This window comes from Ovis aries, chromosome 14 (assembly GCF_016772045.2).
Source record: "Ovis aries strain OAR_USU_Benz2616 breed Rambouillet chromosome 14, ARS-UI_Ramb_v3.0, whole genome shotgun sequence".
Classification (NCBI taxonomy): Eukaryota; Metazoa; Chordata; class Mammalia; order Artiodactyla; family Bovidae; genus Ovis; species Ovis aries.
Genome location: NC_056067.1, coordinates 61,477,322 through 61,504,765, shown reverse-complemented (window position 1 = coordinate 61,504,765; position 27,444 = coordinate 61,477,322). Strand labels below are relative to the sequence as shown.

The following is a 27,444-nucleotide window of genomic DNA, read 5'->3' as shown; positions in this document are numbered from 1 at the left end:
CCTCCTCTGCGTGCTCCCCCATGACTGTGCTGTGTCTCCAGTAATGCACGTTTACCATATTTTTAGTTTTTGCCTCCTTGAGAAATGCATTTTTTACTGGGGGCAAGAACCAGGAGAACCTTGTTTCTAGTTTCTAGCTGCTGGTGGACTAGAGATTAAGATTCCTGGTTTTTTACCCAGGCCACCCGGGTCCAATTCCTGGGCAGAGAACTAAGCCACTCCTCATGGTTGTCTCTCTCCAAGATCATTGATGCTGAAGCCTGGGATTTCAAGGTAAACTGCAGGTCTCCCCAAACTGCTGGCTGGAGACTTCTGACTCTCTCTCTCCCAGGAGAACTTGCTTACTCTCACTCTCTGCTTTGCTTTCTTTCCAAGACCCACAGGGCTGAATCTAGGTCCATTCAGTGAAGGAGCCCTGCTGCTGCTGCTGCTAAGTCGCTTCAGTCGTGTCCGACTCTGTGTGACCCCATAGACGGCAGCCCACGAGGCTCCCCCATCCCTGGGATTCTCCAGGCAAGAACACTGGAGTGAGTTGCCATTTCCTGCTTCAATGCTTGAAAGTGAAAAGTGAAAGTGAAGTCGCTCAGTCGTGTCCGACTCTTAGCGACCCCATGGACTACAGCCCACCAGGCTCCTCCGTCCATGGGATTTTCCAGGCAAGAGCACTGGAGTGGGCTGCCAACTTTTTTCTCTCTCCTTTCCTCTTTCTCTTGTTCTGCCTGATCTACAACTCCCAGCATATCCCTCGCCCAAGCAGTGCTTCCTCATCAACTTTCGAGAAACACCCCGGGAATCAGAGCTGGGCGCCCACTGCCACCACCAGCAAATTGCTCCCTGCTATGTTGTCATTCAGTTGATCAGTTGTGTCTGAGTCTTGCGACCCCAAGGACTGTAGCCAGCCAGGCTCCAAGTTTTCTTGCTCTTTCAGATTCTTCTGTAAATTTAAGATACTGTATTTGTAAAAAGAAAAAATGCTAACAATCATTTGACCATCACATGGTTGCCACAAACCTTCAATTTATAAGAAAAGGCAGTATCTTTGAAGCACAATAAATCAGTGAGTGATAGTGCTTGTACATGTATATGTACAGACTTAAAATATAAGTATAATTAATGCACAAATATGCATTTATATAAAAGCTGTGTATTGAAATATATATTTGAATATTCACTCTTTGTCTGAAATTCAGTATACTTAGGTGTTTTGTATTTTTATTTATTAAATCGCTCACTCCTTGGTGTCCGTGTATACGCTCTGGATTCCATTCTCTTCTTAGAAGAACATTAGTCATATGGGGTTAGGAGCTGCCCTAATAGGGCAGGTATAGGAGTAAGAAGGTAGTCAGTTAGCACCATGCAGTCAGGGTTGCTGTCATCTTGAGGTGCTGGAAGGAAAATTGCAAGGTTCAGATGATTATATCAAGCCAAAGTGACGTTGGGTGAAGGGAGTTACGGTACCTCCTCAGAGGCCAGTTGACTCAGAACAGTGTCAAATATGACAGAATTTAAAAGAGATTCAGCTGGTGAGCAACAGAAATAGGCAGAGACCGCAGTTACAAGTTCTTCAGGCAGCAGGACGCCATCTGGAAAGGGAACCTTGTCTTTTCATGGACACCATAAGAAACGAGTTGCTCATCCTCATTTTCAAACCAGATGTTCTTTATTTCAATGGTTAAGACAGATGAGCTGTGAGAGTCAGACAGGCTATCTTAGTCCACACAGAGTTCAAGCTGAACCACAAATAAGCCAAAGTGACTTCCCCATTCCTCAATATATGAACATTTTCTCCATCACAAGCAGATAACAATCTTAAAACCATACGATCCAGCAATTCTACTTCTGAGTATACACCCAGAAGAGATGGAGAGAAGCGCACTCCGGAAGATATATTTGTTTACCCGTGTTCATAGCAGCATTATTCACAATAACCAAAGCATGAAAGAAACCCACATGTCCATTGACCAAGAAGCGGATGAGCCAGGTGCGGTATGTACTCATAATACTATGGAGTATTATTCAGCATTAAAAATGGAGGGAATTCTAACGCATGCTACAACATGGATGAATTCCGTTGACATTATACTGAGTGAAGCCTGACAACAAAGGAGAAATAGTGTACGAACCCACAGGAATGAAGTACCTAGAGTGGTCCCAAAGAGTTGGACATGACTGAAGCAGCAACGCGCTAGCTCTAGAGCGGTCAGGCTCACAGAGACAGAGGGTAGAATGGTGGCGGCCAAGACGGGTAGAGAAGAAAGGAGGAATTTTGCTGTATGGGTACAGAGTTTCAGTTTTACAAGATGAAGAAAGTTCTACACTTTGGTTTGCCCAAAATGTAAATGTACTTAACTAAACTACACACTTAAAAAAGATTAAAATAGTTAATGATACGTTCTGGGTTCAGCTCAGTTCAGTCGCTCAGTCGTGTCCGACTCTTTGCGACCCCATGAATCGCAGCACACCAGGCCTCCCTGTCCATCGCCAACCCCCGGAGTTCACTCAGATTCACGTCCATTGAGTCCGTGATGCCATCCAGCCATCTCATCCTTGGTCGTCCCCTTCTCCTCCTGCCCCCAATCCCTCCCAGCATCAGAGTCTTTTCCAGTGAGTCAACTCTTCGCATCAGGTGGCCAAAGTACTGGAGCTTCAGCTTTAGCATCATTCCTTCCAAAGAAATCCCAGGGTTGATCTCCTTCAGAATGGACTGGTTGGATCTCCTTGCGGTATTACAACACAATTTAAAAAAAAAAAAACCCTCAGAAGCACCCCCTGAGGTAACCACAGAAGAATCAAGGGCTGATAGCAACTCTGCAGATGCTTCCTTCCTGCCCCCAACTCCATCCTCACCCCAACAAAAAGTTGTCTTTTGTTCACAGGGACTCCCCTGTTCGGTTCTTGGAGATGTCTCAGCTCCAGCCCTGCACGGCTTAACCTCAGCCTCCCTGACTGACCCAGTGCTCCAGGCTCTGCTCCAAGGATCCAGTAAGTCTCGGATCACCCTCTTCTGTGGGAGACTGGGTGCTGAGTTCACATTCTCCCAAAGAGACCTCTGCAACCCCAGAGTGCAGGGGGTCAGCCCAGCTCCAGCATGAAGGTGGAGAGACCCATTTTCCAGATGAAATTCAAAGGAGCTGGGAGCTGTTGTGCTGTGTCAGAAGAAGTGGGGGGTTCATCATCTTGACGGCTTTGCATCTTGTTTCCTCAGCAGATCGTAGCCTCGTGACCTCCGTCTAGGATGCTACTTCAGGATGCTCACCGATTTGGTCAGAAGCTCCTGCGCAGGCGGCCACTGGGGCCCAGAGAGGAGACTGACCATCACACGGCTGGTTGTCTGGACACCCTAGACCTGGTGATCATAGGCGTGCGCAGGATGTTGGGAGCTGGCGTGCACATCCTGGTTGGAGCAGTGGCCAAGTACATCGCTGGACCAGCGATCATCCTCTCCTTCCTGGTGGCTGCCCTGTCTTCTCTGTTGTCTGGGATCTGCTATATAGAATTTGGGGCCCGTGTACCACGCTCTGGTTCTATGTATCTCTACAGCTATAGCATCATGGGTCAGGTGTATGGCTTCATTATCGGCTGGAATCGCATACTGTCCTTAACTGTTGGTGAGATATTGGGGTACAGGAAGGGGTGGGGCTTCAGATCAAGAAGCTAGGAGAGATGAATGGGATCTTTGCTCATTCACAAGCAGATGTTATCCACCTTGCGGGGCTGTGCTGTCCTCAGTCACTGCAGTCGTGTCCGACTCTTTGCGACCCCATGGACTGTAGCTCTCTAGGCTCCTCTATCCTTGGGATTTCGTCAGGCAAGAATACTGGAGTGAGTTGCCATGTCCTGGTTGCCATGCCCTCCTCCCAGATCTTCCCAACCCAGGGATCGAACCCCACCTTGTGGGGGGAGGTGGGTAATAGTGACAGAAAGGCTCTACAACTTCATTCTACTCAGTTCGATGCCACTGTTGATGTTCAGTTGATAAATTGTGTGTGACTCTTTGTGACCCCAGGAACCGCAGCATGCCAGGTTTCCCTTCAATCCTGCTTTCCTTAATCGATGAGACTAAGAACTTGAGGGCTTCCCAGGTGGCTCAGTGGCAAAAATCTGACTGCCAGTACAGGAGACTTGAGTTTAACCCCTGGGTCAGGAAGAATCCCTGAAGAAGGCCATGGCAACCTACTCTAGTATTCTTGCCGGCATAATTCCATGGACAGAGGAGCCTGGTGTGCTGCAGTCCATGGTGTCACAAAGAGTTGGACACGACTTACGGGCTAAACAACAGTGACCACAAATAACCTTGAAGGAAAGGGAACTGTAGGGAGTGGGTGTGTGTGTGTGTTAGTTGCTCAGTCTTGTCCGACTCTTTGTGATCCCACGGACTGTAGCCCTCTCGGCTCCTCTATTTCTGGAATTCTCCAGGCAAGAATACTGGAGTGAGTTGCCATCTCCTTTTCCCAAGGATCTTCCCAAGCAAGGGATCGAACTCGGGTCTCCTGCACTGCAGGCAGATTCTTTACCATCTGAACCACCCCCTGCACAGGAAGTGGGTAGAGGGAGGCAAATTCCTCAGGATCATCTCCTCATCATAGTGAAGACTTTGGTTAGCTGCTGACTTCCTGGGATTTTTCCTGACACTCTGATTTAAAATGCCAATTCCGATGCCACCATCCTGGTCCCACGTCCCTGTGTTTTTTGTTCATTTTCTGTAACTTTGATCTCCTAGCATATTAAAGAGTTGACCTATGTTGTGAATCATCTGGGTCTGCCCTCCCCACCTGATGAGAAGAAACTCTGAATCCCTAGATATTAGGGGTTCTTTGTTGTTATTGTTGTTTACTCCTCTCCCTAGATCATAGCGGTTCAATTTCTGTTCGCTCATGAACATTCCTTCTGCTGCTGCTGTAGGCACCGCCTGTATAGCCCGGGCCTGGAGCTACACCTTTGACAGCCTGATTGGGAACCGCATCTCTCAGGCGTTAGAGAGAACTTTCTCCTTGTATATGCCCTACTACCTGGCCAAGTACCCAGACTTTTTCGCCCTGGGCCTGGTGCTGCTGCTCACGGGTGAGTCAGGGGTCAGAGCTAGGGTGGGAAGCATGAGATGTGAATGGGAAGCTGGGTTGGGAAAGCCTCAGGATTCCCGAATGGTGGGGGAATTAGGACTGGGAAGGAAGGTTTGGAATAAGAAAGAGAGGGAGGCAAGACAAAGACCATTTTTTTCCCTACCTTTGGACTATTGAAAATTTGGGCTGGATCATTCTTTGAGGTAGAGGTAGTAGGTGGCTCAGATAGTAAAGAATCTGCCTGTGATGTGGGTCACCAGGGTTCCATCCCTGAGTCTGGAAAAATCCCCTGGAGAAGGGAATGGTTACACACTCCAGTATTCTTGCCTGGAGAATCCCACGGACAGAGGAGCCTGGTGGGCTACAGTCTATAGGGTCGCAAAGAGCCGGACACGACTGAATGACTAACACTTTTGCTCTTTGTGGGGGAGGCTGTCCTGGGCATTTCAGTTTTGTTTTTTTTTTAATCATTTTTTTTGGGGGAATTCCCTGGTGGTCCAGTGGTTAGGACTCTGTGCTTTCACTAATAAAGGTGCAGATTCAGTCCTTGTTTGGGGAACTAAGATCCCGCTTGGCAAACAGGTCACCCTCCCCCCAAAAAAATATTATTGAATATTGAGTAGCAATGCTGAACTTTATGTACTACATACCAGTGATGCGCAGCCCTCCAAACTGTATCAATCACAATGTTTCCAGACAGTGCCAAAAGTCCCTTGTGGGATAAAATTATCCCAGTTGAGAATCAAAGTTGGTTTTTTTCTTCCTGGCTGCACTGGGTCTTCTTGTGTGGCCTTCGGGCTCTTCATTGCTGTGCTTGGGCTCAGCAGTTGCAGCCTGGAACATGGGATCTTAGTCCCCGGACCAGGGATTGAACTCATATCCTCTGCAATGCAAGGCAGTTTCTCAACCTCTGCACCACCAGGGAAGTACCAAAGATTTTATAAAATAATTATTGATTATTTTTTTACTTTATCATTTTATTGGAATATATTGTACAATGTTGCGTTAGTTTCTGCTGGACATCGTTGTGAATCAGCCAGAGGTAAACATATATCTCCTTCCTTTTGATCCTCCCTCCCACCCCACAAAGATTGTTTTTAACTGAGAGGAAACTTTTCCAGTTTACTGAGATAAAATTGACATACAACATTGTATAAGTTTAAGATGATTTGATAGACATGTATATTGTGAGATGATGGCCACAATAAGAAATTAACCACCTGAAAGTGTACAATTTGGTGGCACTTAGTACATTCTCAATGTTGTGTAACCATCACCTCCTTCCAGTTCCAAACATGTTCTTCACAACAAAAGGAAGCCCCATACCCTCTGAGCAGTCACTGTTTGTCTGTCCACCACCCGTAACCACCAGTCCTAGGCAAAAATGTGTTTGCTTTCTATCTCTATGGATTTAGTTATTTATTTGGCCTCACCATGAGGCATGCAGAACTTCCCCAACCAGGGATCAAACTTGTGCCCCCTGCCGTGGAAACTTGGAGAATTAACCACTGGACTACCAGGGGAGTCCTGGATTTAGTTATTCGGAAAGTTTCATTTTCCATTTTCACCCCACAGGACTACTGGTTCTGGGAGTTCATGTGTTACCCCAGGTTAACAAAGTGTTCATGGGCATCAACATTTTGGTCCTCAGCTTCATCATCGTCTCTGGCTTCATTACGGGAGACCTGCACAACTGGAAGCTCACAGAACAGGACTACACGTTGAACACATCTGAATCCGAAGACATTTATAGGTTAGGAGGATGTCCTTGACCTTAGTAATGTATGGCATGAGAAAGGGTGTCCATCTGGGAATCTGGAGGTTGAAGACATCTCAGGCTTCTCTGGTGGCTCAGATGGTAAAGAATCTGCCTGCAATGCAGGAGACCAGGGTTCAATCCCCAGGTCTTCCTGATCCTCTGGAGAACAGAATGGCTAACCATGCCAGTATTCTTGCCTGGAATATTCCACGGACAGAGGAGCCTGGTGGGGTACAATCTATGAGCATGAAGTTGGACACAATTGAGAAACTAACCTAAAGAGACCTGGCCTAGGGGTCCTGGGGCGCAGGACTCGTCATATTAAGGGAGGAGTCCAGTATACATGGCTGAACACACCTCACCCATGTTCTTCCTTGCTGCTTCTCTCACCACAGCTTGGGCCCTCTGGGTTCTGGAGGGTTTGTGCCTTTCGGCCTTGAAGGGATTCTCCGAGGAGCAGCTTTATGTTTCTACATGTTCATTGGTTTTGATTCCATTGTCACTACAGGTAACACGGTCACTGTGTGTCCCATCCAGGGTGTGGGCTCGGATTGGGCTGACATGAGCATAGGGGTTTCTTTTGGAGGTTCAACAGGAAAGGTGTGTTTCACTCTGGTGTGTTTCCTGACCCAGTATTTCCTCTAATCCTGCAGGGGAAAAAGCCCAAAATCCTCAGCGGTCCATCCCCATCAGCATCGTGGTCTCAGTCTTGATCTGCTTTGTGGTGTATTTTGGTGTCTCAGCAGCTCTCACCCTCATGGTGCCCTACTACCAAATTCACCCTGACAGCCCCTTTCTACAGGCTTTTCTCCACGTTGGGTGGGGCCATGCCAGATATGTCATGGCTATTGGCATCCTCTGTGCTCTTTCATCCAGGTCAGTGTCCTGGTTTTCTCCTCGTTGACTGTCAGATGCTCGGGTATCCCAGCCCTTGGGGTTGAGAGACAAGAGAGAAAGACACCTTACCCCATGTAGATGAAGGAGCAGATGCCCTGGTCTCCCCTGCTTCTGCACGTTCTCACTCCTCTCTGTTTTCTTTTCCAGCCTCCTGAACACCATGTTTGCCATGTCTTGGTTGATCTACACAATGGCAGAGGACAGGCTTCTTTTCCGATTTCTTGCCCAAGTCAACGCCCGTACACGTACCCACATCAGGGTCATCATGATTTCTGGAAACCTTGCAGGTAGATAAACAAAACCACTCCCTTTGGATTATCTTCTTTGGCTTGCATATTTCTAGCTGTTTCTCACTCCATCCCCCCACCTTGTTTATGTCCTCCTTCTAGGGGTCTTGGCGTTACTCTTCCATTTCAGTGATTTGATGGATCTCATGTCGCTTCGGTCCCTACTTGCTAACTTGGTGGTCGATTTTTCTGTCCTTGTGCTCAGGTGAGACTCCACTCCACCCTGACTGGGGGTCTTTGACTTGTGGGGATTGATGGGGGCTAATCCTCTCTGCCTCGTGCTGCCTTCTAAATGTCCTGCTCTGCTTTTGTGGGAAAATAGAAATGGATTCGGCTGTGTGATGTTGGGTGAGTAGGGACTGCTGTTCATGTTGCCATCATACCTCTAATTCAGGTATCACTCAGACCAGAATTTAAGCAAGAACCAAAAAACAGAGGAAGAAACTGAGATGGAGCTTGTAGTCAAAGAAAGGTCTTTGGACTCTGTACTTGAAGCCAGCACCTTAAGTTTTCTAAAGAGTCTGTGGTTCCCTCCCAGCACCATCCCCACCCGGAAATCTGGCCAGATTGTCTATGGATGTGCCTTCCTGCTTGGTGAGCAGTGGGACTTCTCTTTGGTGGTATTCTGAAATTTCCAGGATGGGTAGGAGTGTATATTTGTCAGTTGAGGTGTCTGGGAGATATGATGGCCCTTCCTGATGTGGGCAGCCTGGGGAGGGGTGTGACCCGAGGTCCTGACATCTTTGGCTCCTGGGTCCAGCCTGTTCTCCTCCACCTTGACCCTTGCAGTTCTCCTGCTGATTATCCTCAGCCTGATCCTGGCCCAGAGGCCCAGCCAGGTGTTCTCTGGAGACCCCGTGCTCACAACAGTGGCTGTGCTGCTGCTGCTGCTCATCACTGGGGTCACGGTCATCATCTGGAGGCAGCCCCAGGACCCCACTGCTCTTCACTTCAAGGTAGGTGACCTCATGTGCCCAAAGTGTCCTCCTTGAGTGAAGGAGGTCTGCGTGCTTTAGGTCTAAGCTTCCTTTGCTGGACCAGGGAGGAAGGGGAGTTGCTGAAACCTATGGACCCTTCCCTGATCCACACTCAGTGCTTTACATACACGATCTAAGTAGGCACTGAACACACAGCCTGAATTGCTCTGAACTTGTCCCTCCCACATGGAATAGGGTCTCCCTTTCAGATGTCTGGGGTGTGTTCAGGGATGACCTGACTCTGCCCACAGGTCCCTGCTCTGCCTTTCCTCCCACTGGTGAGCATCTTTGTGAACATTTACCTGATGGTGCTCATGAGCACTTGGACCTGGGTCCTATTTGGCATCTGGATGGTTATTGGTAAGTGACTTTCTGGAGTAATGAGGCCTCTTGGGTAACCACACCCAATCTTCCTACCACCTCTCCCCTAAACTGTGTCAGCTGCCATAATAGGAGGCCTATTGGGCATTTATAAGTGAGGAGAGTGCCTGCTTTTACTTCTCGCTGTCTCATTTCCCTACTAGGATTTGCCATATACTTTGGATATGGGATCCGACACAACTTAGAGGAGGACACTGAGCAACACAGTAGCCTCCACTTCCCAAATGCTGGACAAAAACATCCCTGATGCTGAGTCATCTTAACCACAGGAAAGAGATGCTGTGTGGAATCCCTCCATGCCCTGGAGGATCTGCTGGTTCGAGGGGCACTTGTGAGCCTCTATGGACGGTGAAGGTGGAATGCATTTACAGCCGTGTATTTATTGCTAGTGGACAAAGTGACTTTAATGTTGCAAATGCTGAAGGAAGCATTTAAAAGCATAATCAGTTCAGTTCAGTCTCTCAGTCATGTCTGATTCTTTGCGACCCCATGAATCGCAGTACGCTAGGCCTCCTTGTCCATCACCAACTCCCGGAGTTCACTCAAATTCATGTACGTCAAGTCAGGTAATAGACATCCAGAAAAGAGAATTTTCATGAAAAATGTACAGAAATGTAACCAGAAACCAGAGGAAGAAATAAAATATTAACTTGCACATAAGCAGTGTCTTCTTGTGCCTGTTGTCAGTGAAAACACATAGATTGTCACATGAGAAATAAAGATAACGACAGGAAAAAAAAAAAGATTGTCACATGAGATGGAAACACAGGTAACCATATATTGTGACAAGAGCTGTACTTCAGGGGTTTCCCTGGCAGTCCAGTGGTTAAGACTGGCCTTCTAATGCAGGGGGTGCCAGTTCGATCCCTGGTCGTGGGGCTAAGATCCCACATGCCTCACGGCCAAAAAACCAAAACATAAAGCAGAAGCAATACAGACTTTAAAAATGGTCCACATTAAAAAAAAAAAATCTTAAAAAAAAAAGAGTTGCACTTTAGGGAATTTCCTGGAGGTCCAGGATTTAGGACCCAGTGCTTTCACGGCCATGGCCAAGGTTCAATCCCTGGTTGGGGAACTCAGATCCTGCAAACTGTGCAACATGGCCAAAAAATAAGAAAAAAAAATATAAATGTGAATTTTAAAAAAGAGTTGCATTTTAAACATGAGAAAGCAAATGGGTTGGAAGCAGAAGGAAGAGATACACTGCGCAAACAATAACACAAGAAAGATGCATAGCCATATTAATTCAGATGAAAGAGATTTTAAGAAAAAGAGAATAATAATAGATAAATGGAATTATTTTACTGAGAAAGAGAAATGATCATTTTCATCTTCTCCCTCAGCTTTACTGAGATATATATCACGCTGTATAATAAGCACTTTACTTTTCTATCACGGACTCTTAGAGTTAGATAGTAGAGATGATGAGGAAAAGTTCTTTAATTGAAAAATAAAAACCCTGCATTGCCAGAGGTGAGGAAAGAGGGTGGGAAGTAATGGTTGGTTGATGAATGGTTACGGTTGTGTGAAAGTTGCTCAATCATGTCCGACTCTTTGCAACCCCATGGGCTATACAGTCCATGGAATTCTCCAAGCCAGTATACTGGAGTGGGTAGCATTTCCCTTCTCCAGGGGATCTTCTTATCCCAGGGATCAAACTCAGGTCTCCTGTATTGCAGGCGGATTCTTTACTAGCTGAGCCACAGGGAAGACCACGGTTATGGTAAGGTGGAACTAAAAGACAGGAAGCGAAACTAGAGAAGTAAAAATAAAAAGACGTTACCGAAGAAAATAATGCTTGAAACTGAGATTATGAACAGTGAGGACATTGTTTATTATGAAGTACTCAACTGTTTGTGGGAATGAGCAGCTGCAGTAGAAAGAAGGAGGGATGGAGGTCAAGAAATTGAGCAGCAAAGTTGTTAAGTGAGTTTTTAAAAAAATAGATAGAAGAGGATGAACAGAATTAGGAAAATCTTGCAAGTTCACCATCCTGCAAGTCTACTAAAATACAGGCTGGGAAACAATGGAGGGTGAAACTGTGATGGAGGAGGCTGACATCACCTGATTGTTGTTCTTCCCTTACAACTGGGGGACAGCCAGATATCCCATGTTACCCAGTGTGCTGTAACAGGCAACACAGAACACCGCCCGGAACACAGCCCCGATGAAAAGCTGAATCAGAGTGTCCTCAAGCCTCTAGATCAACTACAGCTCATCGTGAACATAAGGGATAGATTTACAGTTTGGGTGAAAACACAATCAGCCAAAACCAGAATGTTGACAATTCCCCAGGGCAGAAAAATGATCCAGTATTTATACCAATTAAATAGTATGACCCCAAAAAAATAAAAAAATAAAAATAAATAAATAAATAAATAGTATGACCCATAGCCATAAAAAGGAACACATTTGACTCAGTTCTAATGAGGTGGATGGACATACAGCCTTTAATACAAAGTGAAGTAAGTCGGAAAGAGAACAAATATCCTACATTAATGCATATGTATGGAATCTAGAAAGGTGGTGGTACTGATGAACCTATCTGTAGGGCAGCAGTAGAGACGCAGACATAGAGAAGCGACTGCGTCCACAGTGGGGGAAGGAGAGGGTGGGACGAATTGAGAGAGGAGCATTGAAACATTTCCATTACCAGGTGTAAAATAGATCACTAATGGGAAGTTGCTCTATAACCCAGGGAGCTCAGACCCAGTGCTCTGTGACAACCTAGAGGGGTGGATGGGGTGGGAGGTGGGAGAGGAGGCCCAAGAGGGAGGGGACATATGTGTACCTATGGCTGATTCATGGCGATGTATGGCGGAAACCAATAAGCCATTGTAAAGCAATTATCCTCCAATTAACAATTTAAAAAAAAAAAAGGTGTGTGAAGTGGATTCCAGATAAACTGTCTCCAATGCCCCCTATTGTTAAAGTGGGGAGTGGTGCTCCTTCTAAGTCTCTGATGCCTATTTTAGTTCCTGGCACACAGTCGTCTCTATGGCAATGTTAAATGCCTGAATGCTGTCCACTACTTCCCTTACCTGGCCACACATTTTATGCAGTAGCAACATTAGATTGTGGAAACAGTTAAACTTTGCTGCTCTTGGAACAGAAATATGTCCCTCCTTTATCCTCAGGTTTTTTGATTGGAGCCTGCAAAAAAGACACACAAAAGGCAAATTACCAGGAGGAAGGATTATATACAGGAGACAACAAAAGTATAATTCGCTAAATGATTAAAGCTACAGGCTTCTGTACCTAACTTAGTAGAGGGGTATAGGGAGAAAAGGCTTTAATGGGAAGAATAAGTGGATTTCTCTGGGAAAGACAAATAGATTAAGAAACCAGAGATGAGATGCTTTGTAATAATGTTTGTCTCTGCAAGTGTGAGCGATCTTTCCAGCTTCCTCAGGCTAGAAAACTCCGAGAGTGAAATTTTTTTTTAATGTAAATATCTTTGTTTTTAATTGGAGGATAACTGCCTTACAACTTTCTGTTGGTTCCTGCCATACATCCGCATGAATCAGCCCTGGGGAGACCTGTGTCCCCTCCCTCTTGAACCTCCCTCCCACCTCCCACCCCTCTAGGTATCACAGAGCATCAGGTCTGAGCTCCCTGCATCATACAAATTTCCACTGGCCATCTGCTTTACACATGGTCACGTGTATGTCTCCATGCTACTCTCTCAATGCGTCCCACCCTCTCCTTCCCCAACTGTGTCCACAATTATTGTCCTAGTTTTACTCACCGTTGGGCCCTTGGGAGCAGTTGGGCGCACCCTCTCCTCAGAGAGGGACTTTCTGGCAGCCATACTTACCAGAACTTTCTGCTTTGAGTCTGATAAGGGAGGCTCCGAGAAGGCGTCTTCCGACGCCGATCCGTTGCATCTCCAATGTCTTCTTTTAAAGTAATCCACCTGACTACTGAGCCTGTGCTCTAGAGCCCCTGTGCCACAGCTGAAGCCTATGATCCTAACCCTAGGATCCGCGTTCCCCAGCAAGAGAAGCCTGAGCACCGCGGCTAGAGAGCAGCCGCCCCATCACTGGAGATGGGGCAGATGGAGAAAGCCCCCGCCGCACGAAGACCCTGTCAGCCAACAAGAAACAGGGAAGGGGCTCAGACGGTCAAGACTCCGCCTGCAATGCAGGAGACCCTGGTGCAAGCACAGGGTTTGGGAAGATCCCCTGGAGAAGGAAATGGCAACCCACTCCAGTATTCTTGCCTGGAGAATCCCATTCACAGAGGAGCCTGGTTGGCTACAGTCCATGGACTCACAAAAAGTCAGACACGACTGGGTGACTAACACTACACTGCTTTTTTTTTTTTTTTTCCACCAATTTTGGGGATTCAAGTGTGTCTTCACTCAATGAACTAAAACTTTCTGTAATAGGTTAAGCCACTTCATTTCATCTTGTGTGGCTGTTTTTTTTTTTTTTTTTTTTCAATTTACAATATTGTAAATCAATTATACTTCAATGTTAAAAAAAAGTGAATGTGAGAGTCAGTCAAGCATTTATGTCTCCTTTTGCTCCCTGGTAGCTCAGTTGGTAAAGAATCACTTGTAATGCAGGAGACCCTGGTTCAATTCCTGGATCAGGAAGATCCTCTGGACAAGGAAGATCCTCTGGACAAGGGATAGGCTACCCACTCCAGTATTCTGGCCCGGAGCATCCCATGGACTGTATAGTCCATAGGTTCGCAAAGAGCAGGACACGACTGAGTGACTTTCACTTCACTTTGCTGCTTTGTGCCCAGGGTTTTAGCACGTGGGTCACTTGACTCGGGTCAGAATCTAGTCAACACTTCACTAGCATCCTCCAAAGCTGCAACGTTCCCCTCTCACTCTCGGGTTTTCCTTCCAGGAGGAGCAAGGCTCCTGATCTCTTGCATCGTTTTCCTTCTCTGTCTCTGTGCTCAGCTCTCCCAGCAAACAGAGCTCCCTGAAGAAGTGGACCAAGTCACACCCCCTTTACCCTCTTCCATCCTTTGTGCAAGGCTGGGTGCACGTGAGATGCTGGTTCCATGTTTGTTACTTGAATTAACATCAGAGGCTTTAAGTTCCCCTTCTGCTGGTTGGGGTCCTGCTGGGCTTGTGTGTCCCCCCACACTGGACTGTCTCAGGTCATGTGCAGACAGTGGGGAGCCCAACAAGAGGACTGGGAGGGAGCAGGGTTGTAAGTTGGGTCCCAAGTCTTACAGCTCATGCGTCTCATGGTCCTTTATGATCAAATGAGTTCAAGTGTCCATGGAAAGAATCAGTAAACAATCTAACGGGAATAAAAGAGTTTTACTTGAGCCAAGCTGAGCACTATAGCCTGGGAGGCAGCCACTTAAATAACTCTGAGGAACTGCTCTGGTTTTCCTTTTTTTTTTTTTTTTTTTCTTTTGGCCCTGCTGCATGGCATGAGGAAGGAGGGGAGGGTGCAGAGTTCTTAGTTCTCAAACCAGGGATTGAACCCATGCCCACTGCAATGGAAGCACAGAGCACTGCCAGGGAATTCTGAGAACCGTTCCACTGAAGCATGGTTTCCGGCACAGTCTTATGCCACATCCAAACAGAGAACATACATCACACATGACAGGGTGTATTCTTTCAAGGTTTCAAAAGAGACGAACAGTACATAGACAGCAAGACAGCAGGACTCTGATGTCTGGGAAGGGAAACTTATCTTGGAGGAAACGTTAGCATGGATGTCATGAGAAGGGAGTTACTAATCCTTATCTTCAAAACAGATGTTCTTTACCTTAGTGGTTAAAACAAATGAGCTGTGAGGGTTAGACAGGCTGTTTAGTTCACACACAATTCAGGGTGAACCATGGATAAGTCAAAATGACTTCCCCATTCCTCAATATGTGAACATCTTCTCCATCACAAGCAGGTAAAAATTTTAGAACATTATGATCCAGCAATTCAGCCTCTTAAGATGTACCCAAAGAATTGAAAGCACACTTGGGGAGAGATATTTGAACAACCATGTTCATAACACATTATTCACAATAGTTAAATCATGAAACCAACCCTAGTGTCCATTGACCAAAGAATAAGTAAACCAAATATGGTATGTACCAATAATAAAGTATTATTCAGCATTTAAAAAGAAGAGAAGAGACTTCCCTGGTGGTTCAGTGGTTAAGAATCTGCTTTTGTAAGGCAGGGGATGTGGGTTCATCCCCTGGTCAGGAAACTAAGATCCTACATGCCATAGAGGAAGTCTGAAAGTTGCAATTAAATGAAGCCTGCCCGCTGCAACAAAGACCCAGCACAGCCAAAGTTTTTTTAAATGTTCTTTTAAAGAAGGAAATATAAGCTAAATGCAGCTGACCTAGTGGACATTGTACTAAGTAAAAGAAGCGTGACAAGAAATGACAAATGCTATATGATCCCATTTAAAGTACCTGGAGCGGTCATATTTATAGAGACAGAACGTAGAGTGGTGATTTCCAGGAACTGGGAAAGAAGAAAGGGGAAATTTTGTTGAATGGGTAGAGTTTCAGTTTTGCCAGATGAAAAAAGTCCTGGAGTTTGGTTGCACAAAATGTGAAATACTTAACACGACTGAACTGCACACTTAAAGATGGTTAAAATGGTAAATTTTATGTACTATACCTTACACAATAAAAGAAATTCAGAACCACCCTCCACCCCGAGGGTAACAACAGAAGAGTCAAGAGCTGATAAGAGCATTGCAGAAACTCCCCTCCCATCCAGCCCCATCTCCACCCCAGCAGCCCAAGGGTGAGGACTGTCTTCTGTGCTTAGGACTCCCCGCTTCGGTTTTTGGCGATGTCTCCGCTCCAGCCCCGCACAGCTTAACTTCAGCCTCCCTGACTGACCCAGTGCTCCAGGCTCTGCTCCAAAGATCCAGTAAGTCTCAGGTCACCTTCTCCTGTAGAAGACTGGGCACTGAGTTCATATCCTCCCACAGAGACCTCTGCAACCCCAGAGTGCAGGAGGGTCAGCCTGGCTCCTGACTGAGTGTGGAGAGACCCGTTTTTAGTTGAAAGGAGGGGGAGCTGAGAATTCTTGTGTTTGTAAGTGAAAGGGTAGGGGTGGGGATTTGGATCAAGTCTGGAGGTTGGGAGACTCTTAGACTGATGTTCAAACAGTATGAAAGAATACCTTTAGGATAGGGGGAAGGGGTATAGCTAGTGAGTTTGGGTTGACATGTACACACTGCTATACTTAAAATGGATAACCAACAAGGATCCACTGTATAGCACAGGGAACTCTGCTCAGTGTTATGTGGCAGCCTGGATGGGAGGGGAGTTTGGGAGAGAATGGATACATGTATATGTGTGGCTGAGTCCCTTTGCTGTCTACCTGAAATTATCACAACGTTATTAATCGGCTATACTGCAATGCAAAATAAAAAGGTTAAATTACTCTTAAAAAAAGATTACTTTTATATAGGGTTTTCATTATGTGAACCTGATCTCAGTCTCCTGCATACTGTTGGCCCTCCAAATCTATGGGTTCGTCCTCTGCAGATATTGGGGCAACCATATCGACATGTGGAGAAGGCAATGGCACCCCACTCCAGTACTCTTGCCCAGAAAACTCCATGGACAGAGGAGCCTACTAGGCTGCAGTACATGGGGTCGCTAAGAGTCGGGCATGAGTTGAGCGACTTCACTTTCACTTTTCACTTTCGTGCATTGGAGAAGGAAATGGCAACCCACTCCAGTATTCTTGCCTGGAGAATCCCAGGGACGGGGGAGCCTAGTGGGCTGCCATCTCTGGGGTTGCACAGAGTCGGACACGACTGAAGTGACTTAGCAGCAGCAGCAGCAGCAACAGCATATCGACATGAAAAACTGTGGATTTTGGTAAGCGTGGAGGACAACTGCATGGTAATTTATATTAAGTCAGTTTTGGGTTTGCTACATCTAGGAACTCTGTGAAGCTGGCTCTGTTATTGATCACTGGCAGCAATTTCAACGGTTGTAAAATACACATGGCATAAATTAACCATCTTAATGATTTTAAGTGTACAGCGGGGAAAGGAGGGGGGTGGAAAGTTGAGAAAGTAACACCGACATGTATACTCTGTTATGTGTGAAGCTGCTGTATATAATGGGGAGCCCAGTCTGACGCTCTGTGATGACCTAGACGGGTGGGATGGGGGATGGGAGGGAAGGTCAAGAGGGAAAGGAACACATATAATAGTTACAGCTGATTCCTATTGTTGTGAGGCAGAAACCAACACAACAGTGTAAAGCAATTATTCTCCAGTTAAAAAATTTTTTGAGTACACAGCTCACTAATGTTAAGTATGTTTACTTTGTTGTGCAGCCAATCTCTAGATCATTTTTCATCTTGTAAAACTAAAACTTTGTCCCCATTTTACAATAACTCTCCACTTCCCCTTTCATCCCAGCCCCTGGAAAACCACCTTTCTGCTTTCTGTCTCTATAATTGGATAACTCTTGGAGGTTCATAGAAGTGAAATCATGCAGCATTTGTCTTCTTGTTACTGGTTTAAGTTACTTAACATAATATTCTCAAGTTTCCTCCACCTTGTAGTACACATCAGAATTTCCTGTCTTTTTAAGGCTGCATAATATTCCACTGTATATAAAGACCACACTGTGTTTATCCATTCTTTGTGGAAGGACATTTGGGTTGCTTCCAACTTTCAGCTATTGTGATCATTCTCTTTTGAATATGTGTGTACAAATATTTCTTTGAGAATCTATTTTCTGTTATTTTGGTTATACATCCATAGGGTGAATGGATCATATATTAAATCAATCCATTTTTAGCTTTTGGAGAAATTATCATACTTTGTCCATAGCAGATGCACTGTTTAACATGCACAAGGATTCATCTGCAGAACATACAAAAGAGGAAAACGGAGGTCTGGAGAAGTAAATGACTTCTTCAAAGCCATAGGGGTGGTGAGAAAGCCAATATTCTAATAATATTCTCCTGGGTTCATAATCTTTGCTCTTTTTTAAAAAAAATATAAATTTATTTATTTTAATTGGAGGCTAATTACTTTACAGTATTGCATTGGTTTTGCCATACATCAACATGAATCTGCCACGGGTGTACATGGATGACCCAGAGGGATGGTATGGGGAGGGAGGTGGGAGGGGGTTTCAGGATGGGGAACATGTGTAATCCTTGCTCTTAAACAAAATGCTGAGCTTGAGTTTAAGAGCATGGGAAGAGAGAGCCCTCTGAAGGTAACTCATGGTCACTGGGTCATCCTAGCCCCGCAGAGCAGTGTAGTGAGGCAACATTTCAGGCCTCAAAGGAGCAGGAAACATAGTCCTGTCATTTCTGATTCAGAATGAAGGTTAGCCCCCCTCCCTCCAGGCAGTTGGGAGACCTCTCTGGTTTGATGCTTTGACTGAGCTGGGCTAGAGTCTGTCTCTCCTACAAACTCCATATTCTTCTGCCACAAAGCAGAGTTCCTATTTCATGTCACTCTGCAAGCAATGAAGCAGAAAGCTGTTAGGTTTCAGGATCCTTGCTGAAGAAATGTATGGAGTCTGAGCTCTTTGATCACCAAGCTCCTAAGAGAGTCATTTCACACGTATCATAGAGGGAAGGGAATAATGATGATAACAATTTTCCCTGTGTTATACAGGACAGGAGGGCAAAGATGTTACGCAGTTTGTGAAAACTCAGAAAAATTGATATGTTCCAGAGCTGGATTTGAACCAGCAGAGCTGGTTGATTTCAATTTAAAAAATATATTCTCATCCATTCATTCATTCATGCATGCTCAATCACTCAGTCATGTCTGACTCTTTTGTGACCTCATGGACAGTAGCTCACCAGGCTCCTCTGTCCATGGAACTTTCCAGGAAAAGAATACTGGAGTATGTCGCTATTTCTTCCTCCAGGGCATCTTCCCAATGCAGGGTGAACCTATGTCTCCTGCGTCTTCTGCATTGGCAGGTGGAATCCTTACCACTGAACCACCTGGGAAGCCCCTCTTATCCACTCAACTTACACCAGTTAATTAGCTACTGTGTATCAGCTCTGCATGTGAGTTTTTGGTTTCTTAAGAAGCAGAAAACCTTTCTTTCTAGGTTTTTTGGTTGGTCTAATAATTTAGTTGACATGAGACAAATTAATAAATTTAATTTGTTGTGTATTGAGAGCCCATAAAAACTTGAGGCTCAAGAGAGTCAGTCAGTGGAGGCTTATATGTACCATGAGTTTAACAGAATGAGGTAAGTATCTGGGGCTTCAAAAGGGAGGAGGACACCCATAGGGTGATGGGAAGTGCAAGTGCTTGGTGAAAAAATGTTTGCCACTCCAGGCAGGGAAATCTTTCTGAGGTTATAAGTTCTCTATGGTAATAATTTCTCTCTGGTAATACCTATTTTCCTGCCATAGGTCCACTAATCTAATTATTTTGAGAGTTAAGGGAGAGACAAATTGGGAAAGGAGTTCATCAAGCCTGTATATTGTCACCCTGCTTATTTAGCTTATATGCAGAGTACATCATGAGAAACGCTGGGCTGGATGAAGCACAAGCTGGAATCAAGACTGTGGGAAGAAGTATTAATAACCTCAGATATGCAGATGACAGTAACTTTATGGCAGAAAGCAAAGAGGAACTAAAGAGCCTCTTGATGAAGGTGAAAGAGGAGAGTGAAAAAGCTGGCTTAAAACTCAAACATTCATGGCACCCGATCCTATCACTTCATGGCAAATAGATGGGGAAACAGTGGAAACAGTGACAAACTTTATTTTGGGAGGCTCCAAAATCACTGCAGATGGTGATGGCAGCCATGAAATTAAATGACGCTTGCTCCTTGGAAGAAAATCTGTGACAAACTTAGACAGCATATTAAAAAGCAGAGACATTACTTTGCCAACAAAGGTCCATCTAGTCAAAGCTATGGTTTTTCCAGTAGTCATGTATGGATGTGAGAGTTGGGCTATAAAGAAAGCTGAGCTCTGAAGAATTGATGCTTTTGAACTGTGGTGTTGGAGAAGACTCTTGAGAGTTCCTCGGACTGCAAGAAGATCAAACTAGTCCATCCTAAAGGAAATCAGTCCTGAATATTCATTGGAAGGACAGATGCTGAGGCTGAAACTCCAATACTTTGGCCACCTCATGAAAAGAACTGACTCACTGGAAAAGACCCTGATGCTGGGAAAGATTGAAGGCAGAAGGAGAAGGGGATAACAAAGGACAAGATGGTTAGATGGCATCACTGACTCAATGGACATGAGTTTGAGTAAGCTCTGAGAGTTGGTGGTGGACAGGGAAGCCCGGTGTGCTGCAGTCCCTGGGGTCACAAAGAGTCAGACACAACTGAGCATCTGAACTGAACTGAACTGAAGGGAGAGACAAGGAGCTTCTCCTGAGTCTGCTGGGTCTTAACTGCCTTCAACACAAAACAATCTACCCACCAAAGAGGCACATTTGGGCAGAGATAATCCACTCTATCTCACTTCTCTTCAAGCAACTCTTCCAGTAATTTTGAATCATATTAAAAGATGTATTTATATTTAAGACACAAAAGCTCAGAGACAGAGAACTTGCCCAGTGTGTCCTTTTACCATTCGCTCTGCATCACTCCATTGCTCCATGGAATTAGACTCCCAGGGTCAAGGGAAGATGGAACTTTTTTTTTTTTAATTGAAGTAAAGCTGTTTACAGTGTTGTATTAATTTCTACTGTATAGCAAAGTGATTCAGTGATACACATATATACATTCTTTTTCATTATGAATTATTCTTTGAATTATTATTCTTTGAATTAATAATTATATGAATTATTATTCTTTTCCATTATGCTTTATCACAGGATATCAAAAAGAGTTTCCTGGGCTATACAGTACGACCTTGTTGTTTAGGATGGACATTCTTAATGACCTTGTGTCTTGCATTCTCAGCAGATCGTAGCCTCCTCAACTCCGTCTAGGATGCTGCGCCAGTATGTTCACCAACTTGGTCAAAAACTGGTCCACAGGCGGCGGCTGGAGCCCAAAGAGGAGATTGAGAGTCCTGTGGCTCAACTGAACACCCTGCAGATGGTGATCTTGGGTGTGGCCAACACCCTGGGGGCTGGCATATACGTCGTGGCTGGTATAGTGGCCAAATACATAACTGGACCAGCAATTGCCATCTCCTTCTTGGTGGCCGCCCTGCCTTGTCTGATGTGTGCTCTCTGCTATGCTGAGTTATGGGCCAGGGTATCATGCTCCGGTTCTGTGTATCTCTACAGCTATGTCACCATGGGACAACTGTACGCCTTCATCACTGGCTGGAACCTCATCCTTACCTTACTTATTGGTGAGGTGATGGGGCAGGGGGGTGGAGGTAGCAGGAGGAAGGCCTGGGACTTAAGATCAGGAAACTAGGAGAGAGGAGGATTGTGGTCTTCTCTCATTCACAAGCAGTTTGTTATCTACCTTGTGGGTGAGGTAGATAATAGTGGCAGGAAATTTCCATAACTTCATTCTACTCAGCTCTATCCTGTTTTCCTTAAATGATGGACCAAGAATTCAAAGGACAAGAAACTGTAGGGAGTGGGTTGCATGTCCCACACACTCATCCCTTCATCATATTGAAGTCTCTGCCCAGCTGTTGTCTTCGTGGGATTTTCCTTTACCACTAGATATAAAATTTCCACCCTTATCTCTCAGCCTCCCTGGTCCCACTTTTCTGTGTTCTTCTCTTGCATAACAGTGATCTCCTAATTATATCAAATAGTGACTTATTTTGTGAGTTATCTGGGTCTGCTCTTCCCACCCCAAGAAGAGAAGCTCTTTGAGATTAGGTACTTTGTCTTTCTTTTTTTTAATACATCCCATGACACACAGTCAAGAATCAATTTATACTTGTTAGTGAATATTTCTTCTGCCTCTGCAGCCACTGCCAGTTTGTCCAAAGTGTGGAGCATCACCTTTGACAGCCTTATTGGAAACCACATCTCTCAGGCATTAGAGGGGACCTTCTCTCCGTATATGCCCTCTTTCCTGGCCACGTTCCCAGACTTTGTCGCTCTGGCCCTGTTGCTGGTGATGATTGGTGAGAAGGGGACAGAGACAGGATGAGAAGAGTGGGGTGTGGAGCAGGAGCTGGGGAGGGAAAGGCTTGGGTGGCAGAATGAGGGGGGTTAGGACTAGAAACAAAGGTGCCAGGAGGGGAGGACACACACTGTTGTCTTTCATCCTTGGCACTACTGACAATTCAGGCTGGATCATTGTGTGTATGGGGGGGGGGGGTGTCCCGTGCATTGTAAGGTTTTTAAGAAACCATTTTCAGGTGTTCAGTAGCATCCCTGGCCTTTACTCACTAGATACCAGTGACACCCGTCCTCCTAAAAAGCTGTGACAATCAGAAAGTCTCCAGACAGAGCCAACTGCTTGGGGAACAAAATCACCCCTGCTCAGAATCTTTTACTTGGACCAACAAGTTTCTTCCTCTGCATTGAGACCAAAAGTAATTTTTTTTCAGGTTAAAGGAAATTCTCATAGCATAAAATTAAAAATTTTATTATTCTCTCCCAGCTTCATTTAGATCTATATGACATATAGCACTGTATAAGTTTAAGGTATACAACCTGATGATTTCATAGACATGTATTGTGAGATAAGAAATTAACCATCTGAAAGTGTACAATTCAGTGGCACTTAGTACACTCACCATGTTATGCAACCATTGCCTCCATCTACTTCCAAACATGTTCATCTCCTCAAAGGAAAGACTGCTTCCTGTACCCACTGAGCAGTTGCTATCTGTCCACCACCACACCATAGTCTGCCAATTATCCACCTCTAGAAACCATTAGTCTGCTTTCTCTATATATAGATTTTTTTTTTTTGAGTGTTTCATATTCCTTTTTTCCCATAGGAGTAACACTTCTGGGACTTCATACGTCACCCCTGATTTTCAAAGTGTTCACAGGCATCAAAATTTTTGTTCCAATCTTCACGATCATCTCTGGCTTCATTAAGGGAGACCTGCACAACTGGCAGCTCACAGAACAGGACTATAGACTGAACACATCCGGATCCAGTGACATCTATAGGTTAGGAGGCTATGACCCTTGGCCAGAGTAATGCTTGTGAAGTGGGGGAGGGGGCAGTGCAGAGCTGGGAATACGGTAGGAACTAGAGAGATCTGGGCTGGTGAATCCACACGATCAGATGATGGGGGTGCTGGAGCCCAGGACTTGTGGTATGAAGGGAGGAATCCAGTAGAGATGGCTGAACACACCCCACCCATGTTCTTCCTTATCCCTTCTCTCACCATAGCTTGGGCCCTCTGGGTTCTGGAGGGTTTGTGCCCTTTGGCTTTGATGGGATTCTCCGAGGAGCAGCTTTATGTTTCTACCCATGTTTTGCTGTTGAAGCCGTGGTCGCTACAGGTAACACGGTTATTATGTACTCCATCTGGGGCTTGGGCACAGTTTCAGCTGCCTGTTGGCACAGGGGTTGGTAGATGGTTAGCCTGCTTTGGAAGATGTAAGAGGAAAGGGGATTTCTTTTTCCCCTTTCACACCAGTGTGTTTTCCTTACCCAAGACTTCTACCCGCCCTGCAGGGAGAGAAGCCCGAAATCCTCAGCGTTCCATCCCCTTGAGCATGATGGTCTCCATCTCTGTTGGTTTTTTGACATATTTTGGAGTCTCAGCAGCACTCACCCTTATGGTGCCCTACTACCAGATTCATCATTACAATCCTTTACCAGAGGCCTTTCTCCAAATCGGGTGGGCTCCTGCCAGCTACATCATGGCTGTTCTTTTCCTGTGTTCTTTTTTATACAGGTCAGTGTCATGGTTTTCTCCCTGTCTACTGTCTGGTTTTCAGATATTCCAGCCCTTGAGATTGACAGACAAGAGAGCAAGACACCTTACCCCATGTAGACAAGAGAGGAGATACCCTAGTCTATCCCTCTTCTCCGCATCCCCACACGTGTTTCTATTTTCTTTTCCAGCCTTCTGTTTAGCATATTTTTCATGTCTCAGTTCGCCTGTGCAATGGCTAAGGACGGGCTCCTTTTCCGGGGCCTTGCCCAGATCCATGCCCGCACAAGCACCCCTATGGTGGCCATCGTGTCTTCTGGAAGTCTTGCAGGTGAATACACAAAACCCACTCTTTCTCCAGTCAATTTCCTTAACTTGGATTTTTATAGTGGTTTCTCACCCCCTTCTCTACCTTGCTCCTGCCCTCATTCTAGCCATCATGGTGTTACTCTTGGACCTTGGTCATATTGTGGAACTCATGTTAACTGGGATCATGCTTGCTTATACCCTTGCGACTTTTTATGTGCTTGTCCTCAGGTGAGAGTCCCCTATACCTTGGCTGGGGGTCTTGGACCCCTGGGGGTGGATGGAGAGGTAATCCTCTTCTGGTTTCATGCTGCCTTCTATATGTCTTATTCTTTGTAAGGCAGGAAAGAAACAAATAGACTGATGTTGGATTAGTAGGGACTGCTGTTATTATTGCCTTAATACCTCTATCCAGGTACCAGCCAGACCTGAATGAGAAAACAGAGGAGGAAGTTGAGATGGAGCCTAAAGTTGAAGAACATCCTCTGGACTCTGTACCTGAAGCAGGAACCTCAAACATCCTAAAGACTCTGTGGTTCCCTACCAGCACCACCCCCACCCAGAAATCTGGCCAGATTGTCTATGGATGTGCCTTCCTGCTCGGTGAGCAGTGGAATTTCTCTTTGGTCGCATTCTAAAACTGACAGGATAGGGTGGAATTCTGTGTCTTTGTCAGCTGAGGAGGAATCCTGGAAATATGATAGCCATTCCTGATGTGGGCAGCCTGGGGAGGGGTGTGGCCCAAGGTCCTGGCATCTTTGTCTTCTGGAGTCCAGCCTGTTCTCCACCTTGACCCTTGCAGTTCTCCTGCTGATTATCCTGAGCCTGATCTTGGCCCAGTGGCGCAGCCAGTTGTTCTCTGGAGACCCCGTGCTCACAACAGTGGCTGTGCTGCTGCTGCTGCTCATCACTGGGGTCACGGTCATCATCTGGAGGCAGCCCCAAAACCCTTCTTCTCTTCACTTCAAGGTAGATGATCTTACATGCTGAAAATATCCACTTGAGTGAATAAAGTGCATGCTTTGAGGTCTAAAAGTCCTTCACTGGACAAGGAATTGAGGGGAGTTGCTACAACCAGTGGACCTGTCCCTGATCCACACTCAGTGTTTAAAAATCCAGTCTCAGTAGGGACTTAACATACAGGCTGAGGACTAGTGTTCTTGCCTACATGGGGTAGGGTCTCCCTTTCAGATGTCTGGGGTGTGTTCATGGATGAACTGACTCTGCCCACAGGCCCCTGCTCTGCCTGTCCTCCCACTGGTCAGCATCTTCGTGAATGTTTACTTGATGATGCAGATAACGTCTGAAACATGGACCCAATTTGGAGTCTGGAATGCGATTGGTAAGTTGCCTTCTGGGCTAAAGAGGCCTCTTGGGTGACTGAACCACTTCCTTTTACTTTATCCCCAAACTGTGTCAGATGCCATAATAGGAGGCCTTTTATGACTTAGTGACTAAACAACAACTGGGCATTTGTAAGTGAGGAGAGCATCTACTTTCCCTTCTCACTGTCTCATTTCCCTACTAGGATCTGTTATATACTTTGGATATGGGATCCGACACAGCCTGCAGGAAAACAATGAGCAACAACCACCAACCTCCACCTCTCAAACTCTTTACGAAAACATCCCTGGTGCTGAGTCATCTTAACCACAGGAAACAGCTGCTGTGTGGAATCCCTCCATGCACTTGAGGGTCTGCTGGTTCATGGGACACTGTGAGCCTTGATAAAGTATGAACACAGCATGCATTTATAGCTGTGTATTCATTGACAGAAGATAAAATGACTTTAAAGTTGTATAAATTAAAAATATACATACAGAAAAGTCCATGTTTCATAAGCATACAACAAGATAAAGTTCACAAAACAATGTACAAGAATGTAAGCAGGAACTGGAGGAAGAAATAAAATATTAATTAGCACATAAAAATCTCCTCCTTGTGCCTATTTCCAGCAATAGGAAAGAAACTCACATAGGAAAGAAACTCAGTCATTGTATTCTGTCATGAGTTGTACTTTATGGAGGAGGGAATGGCAACTCACTCCAGTATTCTTGCCTGGGAAATCACATGGACAGAGGAGCCTGATGGGCTACAGTCCATGGGGTCACAGAAGAGTCAAACATGACTTAGCGAGTAAGCAACGAGTCCACAATAGCCAAAGACAATACCTTGGGGGTTCCCTTGGTGGCTCAGTGGTAAAGAGTCCACCTGCCAATTCAGGAGACATAGGTCCAATCCCTGATCCAGGAAGATTCGACATGCCGTGGAGCAACTAAGCTGGTGCACCAACTACTGAGCCTGTGCTCTAGAGCCTGGGAACCACAAGGGAAGGCACCACAGTGAAAAGCCTACACACTGCAGCTAAAGAGTAACCCCTGCTCACCACAGCTAGAGAAAAGCCTGCACAGCAAAGACCTGCCACAGCCAAAAATAAATAAATTAAAAAAAATTTTTTTTAAAGAATTGCACTTTAAATATGAGGATGCAAATGTGTCAGAAGTAAAAGGAAAGGAATGTAAATATTGTGCCAACAGCAATATGAGAAAGCTAGGCTAGCTATATTACTATAAAAATGGATGTTGATGAAATGAGAATAATAATAAAGTGGATCAATTCATAATGGGAAAGAGAAATGATCATTTGTATCTTTTCCCCTAGCTTTATTAAGGTGTAGTGTAACATGGTATAAATGGTCTTTTTTCTTTTCTTTTCTGTAGGAGACTCTTAGAGTTATGCAATAGAGTTGATGAGGAAAAGCTCTTAAAAAAAAAAAACAAAAACAAAAAAAACCCTGCATTTCCAGTGGTGGAAGAAGTGGGTGGGAAGTAATGGTTAGTTGATAAATAGTTGGTTGGGATTAAAAGGTAGCAATTAAGACTGAAAAGACAAGAGTCTTCCCTGGTGGTCCAGTGGTTAAGAATCTGCCTTCCAAAGCAAGGGACACAGGTTTGATCCCTGGTTGGGGAACTAAGATCCTACAAGCCATTCAGCATGCCCCTGCCCCCCCCCCCCCCGCCAAAAGTATATACCTTAATGTAAAAATACTTTATTG

At 45.3% G+C, this 27,444-nt stretch overlaps 3 protein-coding genes across 9 annotated transcripts in view; all 3 read left to right on the top strand.

Annotated features, from left to right (window-relative positions):
* The window catches only part of LOC121816554 (cationic amino acid transporter 3-like), a 62,659-nt gene that overhangs the window by 7,927 nt on the left and 27,288 nt on the right, over positions 1–27,444 (top strand). The window lies entirely within an intron of this gene.
* On the top strand, positions 21–10,021 carry LOC101112084 (cationic amino acid transporter 3-like). 2 transcript variants are annotated; one of them, XM_060399109.1, is made up of 14 exons: positions 21–273; positions 376–527; positions 2,877–2,982; positions 3,209–3,608; positions 4,903–5,061; positions 6,636–6,813; positions 7,215–7,327; positions 7,473–7,695; positions 7,864–8,003; positions 8,106–8,208; positions 8,398–8,597; positions 8,793–8,959; positions 9,232–9,340; positions 9,505–10,021. In XM_060399109.1, the coding sequence occupies exons 4-14, from the start codon at positions 3,236–3,238 to the stop codon at positions 9,606–9,608; spliced, it is 1,869 nt and encodes a 622-aa protein (XP_060255092.1). In that variant the 5' UTR covers positions 21–273; positions 376–527; positions 2,877–2,982; positions 3,209–3,235; the 3' UTR covers positions 9,609–10,021. The 2 variants fall into 2 exon arrangements, with proteins under 2 accessions (XP_060255092.1, XP_060255093.1); XM_060399110.1 differs by lacking the exon at positions 9,232–9,340.
* LOC101111827 (cationic amino acid transporter 3-like) lies at positions 21–27,019 on the top strand. Of its 6 annotated transcripts, none has more exons than XM_060399105.1 (15): positions 21–273; positions 376–527; positions 2,877–2,982; positions 16,122–16,226; positions 21,230–21,626; positions 22,206–22,364; positions 23,190–23,367; positions 23,594–23,706; positions 23,882–24,104; positions 24,275–24,414; positions 24,518–24,620; positions 24,805–24,992; positions 25,192–25,358; positions 25,623–25,731; positions 25,918–27,019. In XM_060399105.1, exons 5-15 carry the CDS (start codon positions 21,257–21,259, stop codon positions 26,037–26,039), a joined length of 1,872 nt encoding a protein of 623 aa, XP_060255088.1. In that variant the 5' UTR covers positions 21–273; positions 376–527; positions 2,877–2,982; positions 16,122–16,226; positions 21,230–21,256; the 3' UTR covers positions 26,040–27,019. The 6 variants fall into 6 exon arrangements, with proteins under 6 accessions (XP_060255088.1, XP_042088290.1, XP_060255089.1 ...); XM_042232356.2 differs by having other exon boundaries at positions 21,227–21,626; XM_060399106.1 differs by having other exon boundaries at positions 17,024–21,626.